The 17,537-nt window shown below is 44.1% G+C and overlaps 1 protein-coding gene across 1 annotated transcript; it reads left to right on the top strand.

The window, feature by feature from the left end:
- Positions 1-495: 495 nt before the first annotated feature.
- On the top strand, positions 496-17,307 carry LOC117529144 (fibropellin-1-like). The gene is made up of 3 exons (XM_034191842.1): positions 496-1,313; positions 7,296-7,491; positions 17,151-17,307. Exons 1-3 carry the CDS (start codon positions 740-742, stop codon positions 17,305-17,307), a joined length of 927 nt encoding a protein of 308 aa, XP_034047733.1. The 5' UTR covers positions 496-739.
- The last annotated feature ends 230 nt before the right edge of the window (positions 17,308-17,537 follow it).

The following is a 17,537-nucleotide window of genomic DNA, read 5'->3' as shown; positions in this document are numbered from 1 at the left end:
AGATGATGGCAGTGCAGTACAGTTTGGTGTACTATGTATGTAATTGGTGTCAAATGGTGAAATGTTCCTTTCTCAAGAACTTGAGTGTTTGATGCGGTTCCTTTCCAAAGTATAAATGAGGCCTAATATAACTGTAAATGGTTAACATTATCTGTGAAACTGCTGATTTTGAAAAGGATGTGAAATGATTATTGTGGACTTGTAGTAATTTTCCAACTGTTCATTTGAATGCCTGTCCTGGTTGAGGCAAGGAAATCTATTGGCACACCAGCCCCACCAAGACTTTTTTTTCACCAGCCGCCACTGCCTGTAACTGATGATGTTCATTTTATACGTATAGCGGATTTCGATTATAACGGACACAATTTGCTGGTCCACCTGAATGCATTAAATGCGAGTTCTACCGTAAATATTAACAAATGAAAACGGAAAGTGTTATTTAAGTCATAGTCTGACTTTTCCTGATTTAAACAAATCCTGTCACTTCAGTTGGACATGGTCTGGAAATGATGACATGCTTTTGGGTGAACTCAAAAATGATGGAGACATTGCTGTAGATATCAGATATTCAGTCGTGATTATGTAAAGAAACATTTCTTAGCATGTTGTCTGGTTTTCAGGAACATTATGCACCGCCACATCAGACAGATGCATATCTGCGCCCTGTCAGAACGGAGCCACCTGTGTGGACACCGCAGACGACTACGCCTGCATCTGTTCCAAAGAAGGGATTCGTTACATGGGCAGAAACTGCAGTGAACTGTACGACGCCTGCTCCTTTGCTCCATGTGAAGCATGCAGAAGCTCCCCTGGTGCCACAGAATACCAGTGTGTGTGCCCAGAGGGACTCACAGGTGATAACTGCACAGAGGAGGTGGACGAGTGTCAGAGCAACCCTTGCTCCAAGCCTCGTTCTGTGTGCGTGGACCAGCATGTCAGATACTTCTGCAGATGTCCTGCTGGCTATAGTGGACATAATTGTCGGACACGTGTTGTGGACTGCATTGATGAACCCTGTGAGAACAACAGCACCTGCATATTGCTGCCAGAGGGATTTGAATGCCAGTGTACACCGGGGTTTAAAGGCAAGACCTGTGAGGAGGATGTGGACGAGTGTTTATCAGAGCCCTGTCAGAACGGGGCTATCTGCAGAGACGGAGTGGCAGAGTTCAACTGTTTTTGTGTGCCCGGTTTTCAGGGCTACAACTGTGAAATAGATATCAATGAGTGTGCATCACGACCATGTGACAACAACGCCACCTGCATCAACGAGAAGGATCGCTATGAGTGTGAATGCCTGCTGGGATTTAAAGGTACATCCTGTGCAAACACACACACTTTTATTCACAGGACATTATCAGGGATTAAAGCAAAAAAAGAATCTTCTGACTGGAATTTTGTTTTACGTCACATCATCAGCTGTTGACCATTTACTTTTTCAAAGAAACCCTTTTGTGATTGCATCTTAGGATTTAAGGTCAAACAAGGTGGAGACAGCTGAGAAAACAGGAAATTGTTCTCCTGCTGATTAAATTTAACTCACAAATCATTGCTGCTCTTTTCTAACGCAGCATCATATTATAGAAAGACTTTAACCAAAACATTAATACTTTAAGATAAACACATTTCAAGGGGGCACATTTTCTACAGCTTTTACTTCATTCAGTGCCAATTAAAATTTCAGGCTTGTAGCCAGGATCCAAATTTTTCATGGGGGGGTGGGGTCATTTTTTGGTGAAAGTAGACCTGTGTTGGTAGGGGGTCTACAAACCTTTGGTTTTGATGTCCAGGGGTGCATTCTGGAGGTTTACTTTTTTATGACTACCCCCCATTTAGTTGTGCTGCTTAATGTGTGTTGTATTTATTTTCTTTTGCACATTTTCACTTTTTCTTTGCCTTTAACCAAAATTGGAGGCCATTAATTCAAAATCTAATTCACACTGTGTGATGAACGGTCTGACGTCTCCTGAGTTGCCGGAAAAACGTTCAGGATATGACAACTGGTTGCAAACAACTGGCGCAGGTACAGCGGCCGACAAAACAGCTGCCAGCCCCGGTGGTTGGCTGGGACTGCCGGTGGCCGCATCCAACATAGCCTGATGATGGAGTCGGGACAGTAGTTTGTTCATCTGTTCACTGACCGATGCCATAAGTCTCTTGGCAGGTAACAAGCTCACTAAACTCAGAGCTTAGTGTATCAAGCTTGTCCCCTTGCTGTGCAAGCTGCTGGCTGTGGTGGCAAACTGCCAGGTGAAATGGGTCTGAGTCTGCTGTCTCCATTGATGGCTAGTTTGTTCTGACAGGCGGGTTTGGTAGGAGACAATTGCAAGACTCACTTACAGCTCTGTTTGCAAAACGGCTTTAATAAGACAGGAAGCAATGGTTCCTGTCTTATTAAAGTACTGGTCCTCCATGACCAGTAAAAAATCAAGGATCGAGACATCGCCCGGTATGGCGGAGCCGGGGCCCCACCCTGGAGCCAGGCCTGGGGTTGGGGCTCGCACGCAAGTGCCTGATGGTCGGGCCTTAGCCCATGGGGCCCGGCCGGGCTCAGCCCAAAAGAGCGACATGGGCCCGCCCTCCTGTGGGTTCACCACCTGCAGAGGGGGCCATGGGGGTCGGGTGCAGAGAAGAGTGGGTGGCGGTCGAGGGCTGGTGGCCCAGTGGCCCAGTCCATGCTCACAGCCCCTGGCTGTTGGGATGTGGAATGTCACCTCGCTGGGGGGGAAGGAGTCTGAGCTTGTGCAGGAGGTTGAGATACCGACTAGAGATAGTCGGGCTCACCTCCACTCACAGCTTGGGCTCTGGTACCCAACTCCTGGAGAGGGGCTGGATGCTTCATTTTTCTGGCGTTGCCCACAGGGAGAGGCGGAGAGCTGGGGTCGTATTGCTTATTGCTCCCCAACTCAGTCGCCATGTGTTGGAGTTTACTTCAGTGAAGGAGAGGGTCGCGTCCCTACGCCTTCGGGTCAGGGACAGGTCTCTCACCGTTGTCTCGGCCTACAGGCCGAGTGGCAGTGCAGAGTACCCGACCTTCGTGGAGTCCCTGGGAGATGTACTAGATAGCGCTCCGACTGGGGACTCCATTGTTCTCCTGGGGGATTTCAATGCCCACGTAGGCGGCAACAGTGAGACCTGGAGGGGCGTGATCGGGAAGCACGACCTCCCCGATCTGAACCCGAGTGGTGTTCAGTTGTTGGACTTCTGTGCTAGTCACAGTTTGTCCATCACGAACACCATGTTCAAGCACAAGGCTGTCCATAAGTGCACGTGGCACCAGGACACCCTGAGCCGGAGGTCAATGGTCGACTTTGTAGTCGTATCATCTGACCTTCGGCCATGTGTCTCGGACACTCGAGTGAAGAGCGGGGCAGAGCTGTAGACCAATCACCACCTGGTGGTGAGTTGGATCCGCTAGGAGTGGAGGAAGCCGGTCAGACCTGGCAGGCCCAAACGTATCGTGAGGGTCTGCTGGGAAAGACTGGTGGAACCCTCTGTCAGCGAGGTCTTCAACTCCCACCTCCGGGAGAGCTTCTCCCAGATCCCGGGGGAGGTTGGAGACATGGAGTCCAAGTGGACCATGTTCTCCACCTCCACTGTTGATGCGGCCGCTCGTAGCTGTGGTCACAAGGTCTCTGGTGCCTGTCGCGGCGGCAATCCCCGAACCCGGTGGTGGACGTTGGAAGTAAGGGATGCCGTCAAGCTGAAGGAGTCCTACTTATCTTTGTTGATAGGTGGGACCCCGGAGGCAGCTGACGGGTACCAGCAGGCCAAGCGTGCCGCAGCCCGTGTGGTTGCAGAGACAAAAACTCGGGTCTGGGAGGAGTTCGGGGAGGCCATGGAGGAGGACTATCGGTCGGCCTCGAAGAGATTCTGGCAAACTGTCCGGCGCCTCAGGAGGCGGAAGCAGCTCTCCACCAGCATTGTTTACAGTGCGGGTGGGGAGCTGTTAACCCTGACTGGGGATGTTGTCGGGCGGAGGAAGGAATACTTCGAGGATCTCCTCAATCCCATCATCACGTCTTCCGAAGAGGAAGCAGAGACTGGGGACTCAGACTCATCCATTACCCAGGCCGAAGTCACCGAGGTGGTTAGAAAGCTCCTCAGTGGCAAGGCTCCTGGGGTGGATGAAATCTATCCCGAGTACCTTAAGTCTCTGGATGTTGTGGGGCTGTCTTGGCTGACACGCCTCTGCAACATCACGTGGCGATCGGGGACAGTGCCTCTGGATTGGCAGACCAGGGTGGTGGTCCCTCTGTTTAAGAAGGGGGACTGGAGGGTGTGTTCCAACTATAAGGGGGATCACACTCCTCAGCCTCCCCGGTAAGGTCTATTCCAGAGTACTGGAGAAGAGAATTTGACCGATGGTCGAACCTCGGATTCAGGAGGAGCAGTGTGGTTTTCGTCCTGGTCGCGGCACACTGGACCAGCTCTACACACTCCATCGGGTGCTCGAGGATTCATGGGAGTTCGCCCAACCAGTCCACATGTGTTTTGTGGATTTGGAGAAGGCGTTCAACCGTGTCCCTTGGGGCACCCTGTGGGGGGTGCTCCGGGAGTACGGGGTCCTGTGCTAAGGGCTATTTGGTACCTGTACAACCGCAGCAGGAATAATCCGAATGGTTTCCACCTGGCTGTCGCCCAGTTTCTAGCAAAATTTGATGCAGTCACGCTGCTCCAGTCGTTCCGCCATTTCCTTGCAAAGAAAAAATGCAGAGAGACTCCACCTATCCTCACACAAAGGCTGCTTACAAGCAAATGACGCAACCGACAGGCATGAAAAAAAATCACGCATGCGCACGAAGGTTCAAGGTTGGCTCATGCATGAACACGTGATTCAAATCCATCAGGTTTTTGAAAAAAATAAAAAGGTCGGATACTTTTCTAACAGACCTTGTATAAATAAAGGTTATGGTATGATATAAAAAATAAAAACATCAGAAAATCACATTGTATGATTTTTAAATAATTTGCAATTTATTGCATGAAATAAGTATCTAATCACCTACCAACCAGCAAGAATTCTGGCTCTCACAGACCTGTTAGTTTGTCTTTAAGAAGCCCTCTTATTCTGCACGCTTTACCTGTATTAATTGCACCTGTTAGCTGTAAAAAGACACCTGTCCACACACTCAATCATTGACCAGGTCCTCCCGTGTAGTTCTGGTGTATCCTTACCCCATGAGGTGAGATCTTGCATGGAGCCCCAGACTGAGGAAGATTGACAGTCATCTTCTGTTTCTTCCATTTTCTAATAATTATATCAGCAGTTGTTGTCTTCTCACCAAGCTGCTTGCCTGTTGTCCTGTAGTCCATCCCAGACTTGTGCAGATCTACAGTTTTGTCTCTGGTGTCCTTAGACAGCTCTTTGGTCTTGGCTATGGTGGACAGGTTGGGGTGTGATTGAGTCTGTGACAGGTGTCTTTTATACAGGTAACAAGTAAAAATACTGATAATATATAACATAGCTTATTTTGGTATTAATAAATGTATGAATGTTATAGACTTTAGACTGGAATAGAATGCCCTTTATTGTCTTTATCCAAAATGTACAAAGACGTTGGAGAGAGCTTCTCCTGTGTGAGTGCAAACAGATAAAGTAAAAACAAAAAAAGTGTAAATAGGTACAACATCATGTAGGACAGTGCAATGAAAATCTCTGTGTAAATCTAAGATAAGAATATATTTATTTATAATTATATATATGAATACAAATATATATTTACATGCAATTGACATTTTTCCCATAGCCAGGTATCGCAGTGTTGTGATGACCTTCATCTCAGGTGTTGTTAGGTTGCTACACTGGATGGGAACGTAAGCTCCTTCCTGATCAGGTCACAAACATTATCCCTGCACCATCAAGCCGGTAGCGTGTTACTGAATCACTGTCATTTTAAACAGGGAGAATGTCTCTTCTTCCTCTCAGTCTTTCTGCCGTCTTGTCTGTTTAAGACACTCTTAGGGTACTTCAGGGTACTTCACGTCAGCAATAAACAAACAAAAGTTATTGAAAACACAGGCCAAAAACATGGCATATTCACAACTAATAAACCATTTTCAAGTTAGGCAGTATTTTATGTTGCACGCAGTACTCTCCACTTACATAACCACACTACACTCTTCCCCGTCGAGTCCCAAACATGGCCATTGGGTATTGCAAAAACTTTGCATCCACCTGTGCATCCAATTGCTGTGCTCATCACAAGTCCAGTCCTGTTACTGCCAGGGTCTTCAAATTCATTGGGAACATTCTTGGGACACAGACCTTGGACAAGTTCAAAGATGGCTAACCTTGACCTATTTTAAGAAGTCAAAGAGTCATATTCTTTCTACACACTCTTTCATTGTGTACCCTCTGCTCATACGGAGAGAGGGTACTTCAGCATTGTGTTCTGTTTTAATACGGATGATCAATATTAGTGTTTACCGTCACGTCATGACAGGTAGTCAACACGCCAGTTCAAAAGAAAATGAATGAATGCCTGTTTTTACTTAATTTTATTAAATGTTAATTTTCGTAGCACCAATACATTTTTTCCACTTTTTGATTAATTTCTCTATGACCTAAGCAGAGGGTCACCTTTGAGTCTGGTCTGCTTGAGGTTTCTTCTCAAATCATCAGAGGGAATTTTTTCTTACCACTGCCGCCTCTGTTCTTGCTCTGGGGGTCGGTAAGGTTAGATTTTACTCGTGTGAAGCACCTTGAGGCAACTTTGTTGTGATTTGGCGCTATATAAACTAAATAAATTGAATTAAATTGAAATTCTCAGAAAAAAGGCAAATTTACATGCTTTTTTTTTTTTTTTTTTCTCCTGTGAAACATGAGTAAATGGACTGCATTTATATCACTTTTCCATCTGCATAAGAAACTCAAAGCGATTTATAATTACCTCACATTCACCCACTCAAAATCACACTCACACCAGTGTCAGGGTGCTGCCATGCAGGACACTCACTACACACCGGGAGCAACTTGGGGATTAAGGACCTTGCCCAAACTGGGTTTTGAACCAAGGATTCTCTAGTCTCAAGCCCAACACTTACCCATTAGACCATCACCTCCCCAAGGAGTGTTTATTTTGCACTTATTTACACTAACCATGATATTTTTATTAGGATTGTTCTGCTTTAGAAAGGGAATGGACTCTCCAATAAAAAAATTCCAGTAATAATAATCTCTTTAAGGGACACATTCATTGAAGCCTATCCCACCTGATGCTCACAATTCTGTTCTAACTTGCATTTTTCAGTCACTGTTTTTTAATTCCATCCTCATTTTCTGTAATCACTAGGACTGAACTGTGAAGTTGAAGTCGATGAGTGTGAGACCAACCCATGCCTAAATGGAGGCTTCTGCCACGACTTAATAGGCATGTACTCCTGTGAATGCGCACCTGGATTTGAAGGCACTGACTGTGAAGTTGATGTTGATGAATGTGCCAGTGAACCTTGTCAAAATGGAGCTCTGTGTCGGGACATGGTGAACAGGTAAAGTCAGCAACTGGTGCATCGAGCAAAATGCACTGTGTTAAAATGTAAGCACATGTACGTGGAACATTCAAGGGAAGGTTGCTTGTGTAGGGCCAAGTGATGTGTAACCACGCTGTATGTAAGGGCCCAGTCCCACTGGCATTTAGGAGGATTTGTGTATAGATTGCGCACAAAATTGGCTCATATTCGCTTAACATCCGCAGTCTCCATGAAACATGCTTGTATGAGTCGGCCGACACCCACACACGTCCGCAACTATCCACAGAGGCATATTTTTCCGTTGCCAGGATTTTTGAGCTGCACAAAATTTTGGCTGCAGATGACATCCGCCTTACATACACAAACATAATCTATGCGCTGTATATTTGCCGTCATCTGCTGATATCCATAACTGATAGGGATTTGCGGCTTGGCAGCGGACTGCGACAGTGTGTAAAATGGATATTTTGTGTGCCCATCATGTCCATGTCACGGACTAAAATAAGTTGTAGCAACTGCATACAGATTGGCCACGAATAAAGCTTTTTTTATTATGTCTTCTTTGCATCTGATTTGCGGTGGATGCAAATCAGATGCGCTGTGTTCACAGCTGGACGCCGTTGTTTGTTCTACCGGCTGCCATGCACTCTGCGCTGGATGTTGCCTATATAAAATCATTTTTGTCGCGGATTAATCATTTTATTCTGCAAATTGGCTGTTGAAAACGGCTCTAATCACCTCCTGAATCACAGAGGAAGCTGCAGCTGTGCCGTTCGCGTGCACAATGCTTTCTGCACAAGCTGCAGAAAGCATTTTGCGCCATGTAAAAAGGTAACTATTTGACTTGTTTACATTGTCAAGGCTTGATAAAGCAGTTGCGTGTTTTTTCCTTCTTGTCTGCAGCTGTTACAGTATTTATTCCTATGTTTATAACAGATTTACCTTCTTGTTATAATCGTTCAGACGAGCTGCGCTCTGGTGCGATCTGCTGACGTCACCACTCGCCCTGTTCACTGCTTGTTTACTCCAATCAACTTGTCCAAGTCCAGCTGTATTGTTGGTGTGAATAGTGATGCCGAAAAAGCCCAGTGCGCTTCTTTTATGACTGCAATACAGATGCCATGCATGCGCAACATTTGCGCGATGCATTCATAATACACCCGTAATACTGCCGTGATAATCGCAATGCGTCGGATCTGTTTCCTCACTACATGCGTTATACAACCGTGATTGTTCATCATGTATTCGCTATATGTTATTAATATATCTGTAATTCATACTGGGGCATTTGTCATTTTTGGCCATTTTTGTTGCGGACGACAACGAACGCCCCTAATTTGTATACTCAATTCATGCGCAATTAATCCTCTCCCCAGTGGGACTGGGCCCTAAATGAAATATTCTATTTACTTAATCTAGTTTTGTTTAGCGTCCCACAGAACACAAACGTTTGCAAATTATTGCAATCAATTGCAGCAGTTTAGGTCATGATTTCTACAAGTTCAGAACCACACATTGACTTATTCTGCTTCTCGACAAACTATCCACAGATGCCTACCTAAAGTAACACAACAGCAAGGAGACAAATCAACAAGAAGGCAGAGTCCCTCTGAATCAGAACTGATTTCTCAGAGCACATCATCTTGGAGATTAAGAATGCTCAGCTGCTGTCAAATTTTGAAACAGATTGTAGCCGGTCTGCTCTGTGTCAGCCTAATTCTGTCAGATCTACGCAGCGCAGGACCTGGTTAGTACTGGCAGAGCTCTTTGGAACACTAGGAGCTGTGTGTATTTCTCCAGGTAAAACTGGAGTTGCGTCAGGAAGGGCACCTGGTGTAAAACTTGTGACAAATGCTGGTGTCGCTGACCAAACGGCCCCCCCTAAAAATTGGTCTGCCCAGCCTTCACTGCGCATGCGTCATTTCGGAGCATCAGCAGTATTTCACCGATTATCGCCTCCTTTCTACTTCATACTACACTCCAGTCATCATCTATCTCTGTGACCGACATCTGAAGCTTTTGTACAACAATCATTTCCACATAAATTCAGCATTATTTCATCATAAAAGATGGAGAAAGTGATCAGAGTGCCACAGCAGCCATGATGAGCTGCTGCTGCTGCTGTGTTCACTGCTCCTCCATCATTTCAAAGCATCACCTATCACCTGGTTTCTGCTTAAAACGGACTTTAGAATGATTTAAGAGGTTTTACTTTATCTGATGGTTAATAATCCCATTATTCCTTTTGAACACTTTCAGTGTAGAGAGTCAGATTCAAACGAGCTGCTGTGGTCCCAAATGACGCATGGACAATGGAGGACCGATTTTTAGGAGGGGACTGTTCAGTCTGCGACACCGGCCTGGGTGTATCTGCTGTGGTGACCCTCGAACAAACGGAAGCAGCCGAAGGAACAACAACTAAACAGGAACCCAATTTTCAATGTAGGTGAAATCATCAGTCTAGAATCTTAACACTCCATGTGAAAAGACTGAATTACCACCCAAGCAGGTGGAAGTCATGTGGTCAAGGTTAAAGGCCCCTTTACACATAGTACAAATTTTGGACTAAGTGCAAACCGTGTGAAATCGTCCCTGCCTCCAACGCCTCATACAGCTGTTGCTACAACTATTTGCACACAGCAGCAGCTGAAAGACAGTGTGCGCTGTGCAAATCCATCCAGTATCGTAGAGATACCCTGTGGCAGCTGAATACTTACAGGTGGTTGGGGCATCTGGTAAGGATGCCCCCTGAGCGCCCCTCTAGTGAGGTGTTCCAGGCATGTCCACCTGGGAGGAGACCCCAGGGAAGACCCAGAACTGGGTGGAGAGATTATATCTCCACACTAGCCTGGGAACGCCTCAGGATCCCCCAGTCAGAGGTGTTTAATGTGGCCCGGGAAAGGGAAGTCTGGGATCCCCTGCTGGAGCTGTTGCCCCTGCAACCTGATTCAGGATAAGCTGTTGAAGATGAGTGAGTGATAACAGAATATCTGGATCAGAATGACAATGGTGAAGTTTCCCCTCCAATGCTATGGGACACTTGTAAAGCTTTGCTTCGTGGGAAAATAATTGAATACAGTGTGCATCTAAAGAGAGCTGGCAGAAAGAACTGGATTGGCTGGAAGCAGAATAAAAATACATTGGAACAAATAGCCGAGGACGGGAACTAGGAGAATGGAGGAGAGCAGAGGTGAGGGCTTGCACTCATAACAATGAAGCCTTTAACAACAAGTAGTTCACTGTAGGCTTGAAAACGGGAATATTCACTGTTCTGGAAAGTTCACAGTCTAGGAAATAAGGTTTTCTGTTCGGGAATTGTTCACAGTTCGAGTATCTTCAGAGGTCAGAGGCCAAGTGCTGCGTGTCTGAATGCAATTCCAATTAAGCAGGACTTGACTTTAGAAACGACTTGGAAAGTTCTTAGTGGTTCAATATCAGAGTTCATACAGTCCTAGGAAAACATTTCTTGGAAATAGTTCTTGGTACTAGTTCTTGGAACAGTTCTTAGTCAAGCACAGTCACTAACAGGAACAGTGTGAGAGTGGGATCTCACAGAACATGAAGGAACTTAACTGAAGCATGGTAGAGCTATGCGTAGCTGAGAGCCGGAGAGTTCCAGTGACGTGGTGCAGATAGTCATGGAGCCAGGCGCATATGTGACATGGAAGCTGCACAGGAGCGTGTCTGGAAGCACCAGAGAAATCTACAAGCTCTAATATGGGAATTAGTCGGCCAGGTTACCTTGAAACGAGCTGCGGAAAGCTTCATTGTCTGAGCGCATGGAAGCGGCAGGAAAGATGAGGTCAAGGTCATGGAATCTCATGCAGGACATGATGCAAAAATCTGGCTTCATGGCATGGAAAACCAAGAATCCCGCAATAAATCAGCTGAAAGCATAGGTTTAAGTAACCCACTGCTGATGAATGAATGAAATACAACCCTTCAGTAAATATGAAGAGAATGTACAAGTAGAATTTGAAGTGGGATGCAGATTTATTAAATATTTGGGTGTAAATATTCCTAAAGATTTTGCAAGATTGTTTCCACTTAATTATCTTCCTGTAAATACAAAGATTAGGGCTCCTTCACACAAAGTGCAAATATGTACAACTCAGGGTGACTTGCAGTGAAACGGCTCATATGAGCGCACTACGAAACATTGCGCCAACGGGCAGGCATGCACGATCCCGGTGCGATGGTTCATGCACCGGTATCTTTCGAGCAGGGGTTGACGTAAATAATACTTAAAAGGGGACGCAATACAGACTCTGTAATCGTGATGGTCACTGAGTTTTTAAAATGCCTATCGCAAAGCATTCTTTTTTTATGATATCGTGCAAGTTTTATAAGTCCACGGACACTGATCTGTGTGTTACAGATACAAATCAGTGTCCGCGGATCTACGGAAGTCGACGGAGAAAAAAAATGCCTATCGCAAAGCATGGCTGTTGTGACAGTTGTCACAAAGTGGGTTCATTGCTACAGCCATGCAGTGTGGCTGCTCCAAAGCGCTGTTCTTTAAGCTAAATGTAGCATGTGGACATCGCAAACTTTAAGAGCCATCAATTTTTAAAAAAAAATTTATGGCATGTCTGTCACGGAGCTACATTGGAGAGAGGGAAGATGGCAATAAAGACAATTTGAAAAAGTTTAATAAGGACAAGAATCCGTGGAATGAATGAACACAGATAAAAGAAAAAAAAAAAAAAAAAAAAACGGGAAACGCATACTGTATCCTGTGCCCTCAAGAAACACAGTAAGAATTTTTTTTTTTTTTTTTTTTTTTGTCTGTGGACAAAAAAAACATTGTGCTGTTCAAACTGGATTTCAGACAAGATTGTTACTTTTTTTAATCTAGACTTTCTTTCATTGGAAAAAACACATTGTGGCTTTACGTGGATTTACAGGAATTTACACAAGGATATAAGACTTTTTTACTATAAGGTATGTTATTGATATTTTACCATGATTTTCAAAGTATTCTACAAACTTTAGCTGTGGTTTTTGAAATGTTTTAAGTCTTTTCAGTCTTCATGAATTTCATGTAGTTAAATTGTTCTGAGTTGATGCACAATTTAGTTTACAATTAAAAGAATCATTCCATCATATTCTGTTATTTCAACATTATCATTGACAGTTCAAAACAAAGATTGAATCTAGCATCATTTAAATAGTGCTTCTTTTGAGATTTTTTTCTTCCAGGAGATGCTGAAAATGTGTCATTCGATTGGTTTCAGTACAAAAGGTTCTGGGTTCAAACCCCAGCCCTGCCACATTTCTCCATGTAATGTGTAGTTGCGTCAGGAAGGGCATCTGGTGTAAAACGTATGCAAATTCAACAAACAAACCCACCTTGGATCTGCTGTGGCGACCAAGTGAAGGGAACCAAAAAGAAACTTTCCTTAAAAACATTCCGTGAACATTACAGCTAATGTTCTGATAACATTTGACCAGTGGTGGGCACAGTTCTGCTAATCAGCTAACCGCTAATTAGCAAAACTAACTTTTTCGTTAGTGGACTAGCTTTTTGGCTAACTCTGAAAACCATCAGTGAGTTTGGGCAGCACCAGTACAATTTTTGGTGTTCCAAAAAAAGTTTTAAAATGCCTATTGCAAAGCGTTCTTTTTTTTTTTTTACGACATCATGCAAGTTTTATAAGTCCATGGACACTGATCTGTGTGTTACAGATACAAATCAGTGTCTGCAGATCTACGGAAGTCAGCAGTTCAGTCCACTAACACTTCTTTGCCAGCATCGTGAGTAAAGCCGAACTGCCGCAAGGAACTCAGCCCTCCCCCAGCAGAATCCGGCGGGCCGGCTGCCGTTGTTGCTGAAAAAAATTGTCATTTACTGTCAACATACAGCAGCCCAGACAGTGGCAGAAGAAGTACATCGCAATGTCCTTATCACTCATGGTCACAACTTAACTCTTCACCAAACTAACTACATTCCTTGAACTATAAAAACACAACAAATTTATAACACTAACAAACAAAAACAAACAAACCCTGAACTCCCATAATGCATTGCTGCAGATGCAGCAACTCATGACAGGGTCACCCCAAGGCTTCACACAAAACAACCCAAAAACCAATTAAAATGAACTAAAAACATTAAAAGCACAATTATAAACACAAAAGAGTAAAAGAAATAAAAAGCATGCACTACATGCACATTGTCACCTTCTTAATACTCTAACACTGCTGCTGTTGTCAACCCTGTGCTTTGTACATATAATCTATGGCCACAGGGGTGCGCATATTATACATTGCAAAAGTTTATACAATAGGTTAGGTTAAAAAAATTGTCCCAGTTAACTACACTCAGACCTGGAGAAACTGCATTTCGTTCTGCCTGTAAGGGTCGAGTGACAGTAAAGGTGAGTCTGTGTCTGAGTCTGATAAAAAGCATAATGACAAATATGCTACAACCCCAATTCCAATGAAGTTTGGACATTGTGTAAAATGTAAATAAAAACAGAATACAATGATTTGCAAATCAACCTATATTCAACTGAATACACCACAAAGACAAGATATTTAATGTTCAAGGTGATAAACATTGTTTTTGTGCAAATATTTTCTCATTTTGAAACGGATGCCTGTAACATGTTTCAAAAAAGTTGGGACGGGGCAACGAAAGACTGGGAAAGTTGATGAATGCTCAATGAACACCTAATTGGAAACAGGTGAGTGTCATGATTGGGTATAAAAGGAGCATCCACAAAAGGCTCAGCCATTCTCAAGCAAAGATGGGGCAAAGATCACCACTTTGTGAACAACTGCATGAAAAAAAATAGTCCAACAGTTTAAGAACAATGTTTCTCAATATTCAATTGCAAGGAATTTAGGGTTTAGGGATTCCATCATCTACAGTACATAATATATTCAGGAGAATCTGGAGAACTTTCTACATGTACGCAGCAAGGCCGAAAACCAACACTGAATGCCCGTGACCTTCGATCCCTCAGGCGGCACTGCATTAAAAATGGACATCATTGTGTAAAGGATCTTACCGCGTGGGCTCAGGAACACTTCAGAAAACCACTGTCAGTTAACACAGTTCGTTGCTACATCTACAAGTGAAAGTTAACTCTACCATGCAAAGTGAAAGTCATACATCAACAACATCCAGAAACGCCACCGCCTTCTCTGGGCCCGAGCTCATTTGAAATGGACAGACGCAAAGTGGAAAAGTGTTCTGTGGTCTGATGAGTCCACATTTCAAATTGTTTTTGGAAATCATGGACGTTGTGTCCTCCGGAAAAAAGAGGAAAGAGACCATCCAGACTGTTACCACCACAAAGTTCAAAAGCCAGCATCTGTGATGATATGGGGGTGTGTTAATGCCCATGGCATGGGCAACTTACACATCTGTGATGATATGGGGGTGTGTTAATGCCCATGGCATGGGCAACTTACACATCTGTGATGGTATGGGGTGTGTTAGTGCCCATGGCATGGGCAACTTACACATCTGTGATGGCACCATCAATGCTGAAAGGTACATCCAGGTTTTGGAGCAACACATGCTGCCATCCAAGCAACGTCTTTTTCAGGGACATCCCTGCTTATTTCAGCAAGACAATGCCAAGCCACATTCTGCACGTGTTACAACAGCGTGGCTTCATAGTAAAAGAGTGCGGGTACGAGACTGGTCTGCCTGCAGTCCAGACCTGTTGCCCATTGAAAATGTGTGGCGCATTATGAAGTGCAAAATACGACAATGGAGACCCCGGACTGTTGAACAACTGAAGTCGTACATCAAGCAAGAATGGGAAAGAATTCCACCTACAAAGCTTCAACAATTAGTGTCCTCAGTTCCCAAACGCTTATTGAGTGTTGTTAGAAGGAAAGGTGATGTAACACAGTGGTAAACATACCACTGTCCCAGCTTTTTTTGAAACGTGTTACAGGCATCCATTTCAAAATGAGCAAATATTTGCACATAAACAATAAAGTTTATCATTTTGAACATTAAATATCTTGTCTTTGTGGCGTATTCAATTCAATATAGGTTGAGGATTTGCAAATCATTGTATTCTGTTTTTATTTAGATTTCACACAACGTCCCAACTTCATTGGAATTGGGGTTGTAACTAAATGAGAGGGAGAACAGATGTCTTCAACCTGGCTTTAAAAGTGTTCAAAGCATCTGACTGCATTATAGACGCCGGAGGACTGTTCCACAGAAAGGGGGCACAATAAAGCTCTTTTCCCTGCAGACTTTTTATTCACTCCAGGAACACAAAATATTCCTGCATCTTGCAGGCATAAAGCCCAGGCCTGAACGTAGGGTTTTAATAAGTCAGCCAGATAGGAAGGTGCCAATCCATGAACAATGTTATATTGTTTATATTGTTCAGTTGGAGAGCCCTAATGCTGGACTGCAGTAAACTAGAAAATAGAACCTTGCAGTAGTTCAATCTCAAAGAGGCAAACGCCTGAATCAGGGTCTCAGCATCAGCCATAGACAGGATGGGATAAATCGTCGCTATGTTTCGCAGGTGGAAGAAACCAGTCCTCATAATATCTCTAATGTGGAGGTCAAAGGACAATGTAGGATCAAAAATTACCTCAAGGTTCCTCACTTTCAGTGTGATGTATGACACATGAACCCAAGCTAAGCGCTAGCCGATCAAATTGATGCCGATGTCTCATTGGACCAAGAACTAAAAACATTTGTCCTATCAATTTTCTGTTTTCACAGTACTCATCCTTGACCCAAAATACATAAGCATACCAAACGGTAAATGTCAGCTTTCACCCCGGTTTTTGCATAATCAAAGCCACACGCGCGCACACACACACACAAACACACACACACAGACCATTTGGCTATCATCATATAGATTGTCAAATGTTGTTTTTTGTTGTTGTTTCAATAACTGTTGAAGTTATTGAAACTGAGGATCTTAAATGTAAGTTAACACGTTTGCTGTGGTCAAAAAGGTGCACCAGCGGCTTTATTTTTTATACATGCTGAAGAAGAACAACCTGCTTGCTGAGCTGCTCAAGGCCTTTTATCACTTCTCCATCAGAGCATTTTAACTGTTGTATCACAGCACGGTTTGCTAACTGTTCAAAAAAACAATAAGAAATTCATCAAACGAGTCATAATAACAGCAGAAAAGATCATTGGTCTCCCTCTGCCCTCATTGGATGACATTTTCAGAACCCATTGTCTCCGCTGAGCAAGTGGTATTCTGCAGGATGGAACCCCTCACCCCCTCACACCACCTTTTCTCTCTGCTTCCATCTGGCAGGTATTATCGGGTCTCCAAAGGCCCCCACAAGGCTGAAAAACAGCTTCTTTCCTTGAGCCATGACTGAACTGAACAGACACGTCCAGGCTCCAGTTAGAACAACTGCACTGCTCTAATCACAACAATATGAGACACGTGTCTGACTGGGACGGTGTCATTTAGAGGTTTATGAGCTCACCTCATCCCATCATGGGGGAGTGGGGGGTATGTTTGAGTGTGAGCATTGTTTTTGATGCACAAGCAAATCTCGTGGTGCTGTTTCACTGTGCAGTGACAATAAAGATGATTGTGACTGTGAATAATAATGCTGATGTTTTGCTTTAGGCTCAGGTCTTGTCGACAGTTGCAGTTTTTTTTCTTGTTTAAATGTTCATATTAGAATAAATCGAGTTCTCTTCTTATTTTCTGTAGTTATAGATGTAACTGCACAGACACAGGTTTCCATGGAGACCACTGTGAGGAGGACATCCTCGAATGTGCCTCTGGTCCCTGTCAACATGGTGCTACCTGCCTCGAGGGAGTCAAAGCATTCAGCTGCCTGTGCTGGCCAGGTAGTGTGACTTCATGACTTCCTGTTCCACACTGAGAACGGGTTGTTCTGCTCTGAGCTCGGAGATCTCAGCACCTTCTGTGCTGCAGTTCAAGCTTGGACAAATGACAGAATTATCTGAGCTTCAGTTACTCTTGTGTATGTCTTCTTGAAATAGTATAAATGAGAATGATTTGTTCCTGCTCATCTTACACCTCGTTCCTTTTGCTAAGTTGATTTTTTTTTTTTTTTTGTGCCATCCCACTGGG

This window comes from Thalassophryne amazonica, chromosome 17 (assembly GCF_902500255.1).
Source record: "Thalassophryne amazonica chromosome 17, fThaAma1.1, whole genome shotgun sequence".
Classification (NCBI taxonomy): Eukaryota; Metazoa; Chordata; class Actinopteri; order Batrachoidiformes; family Batrachoididae; genus Thalassophryne; species Thalassophryne amazonica.
The sequence above is the reverse complement of the archived record's forward strand: the minus strand, read 5'-3'. Positions and strand labels throughout refer to the sequence as shown.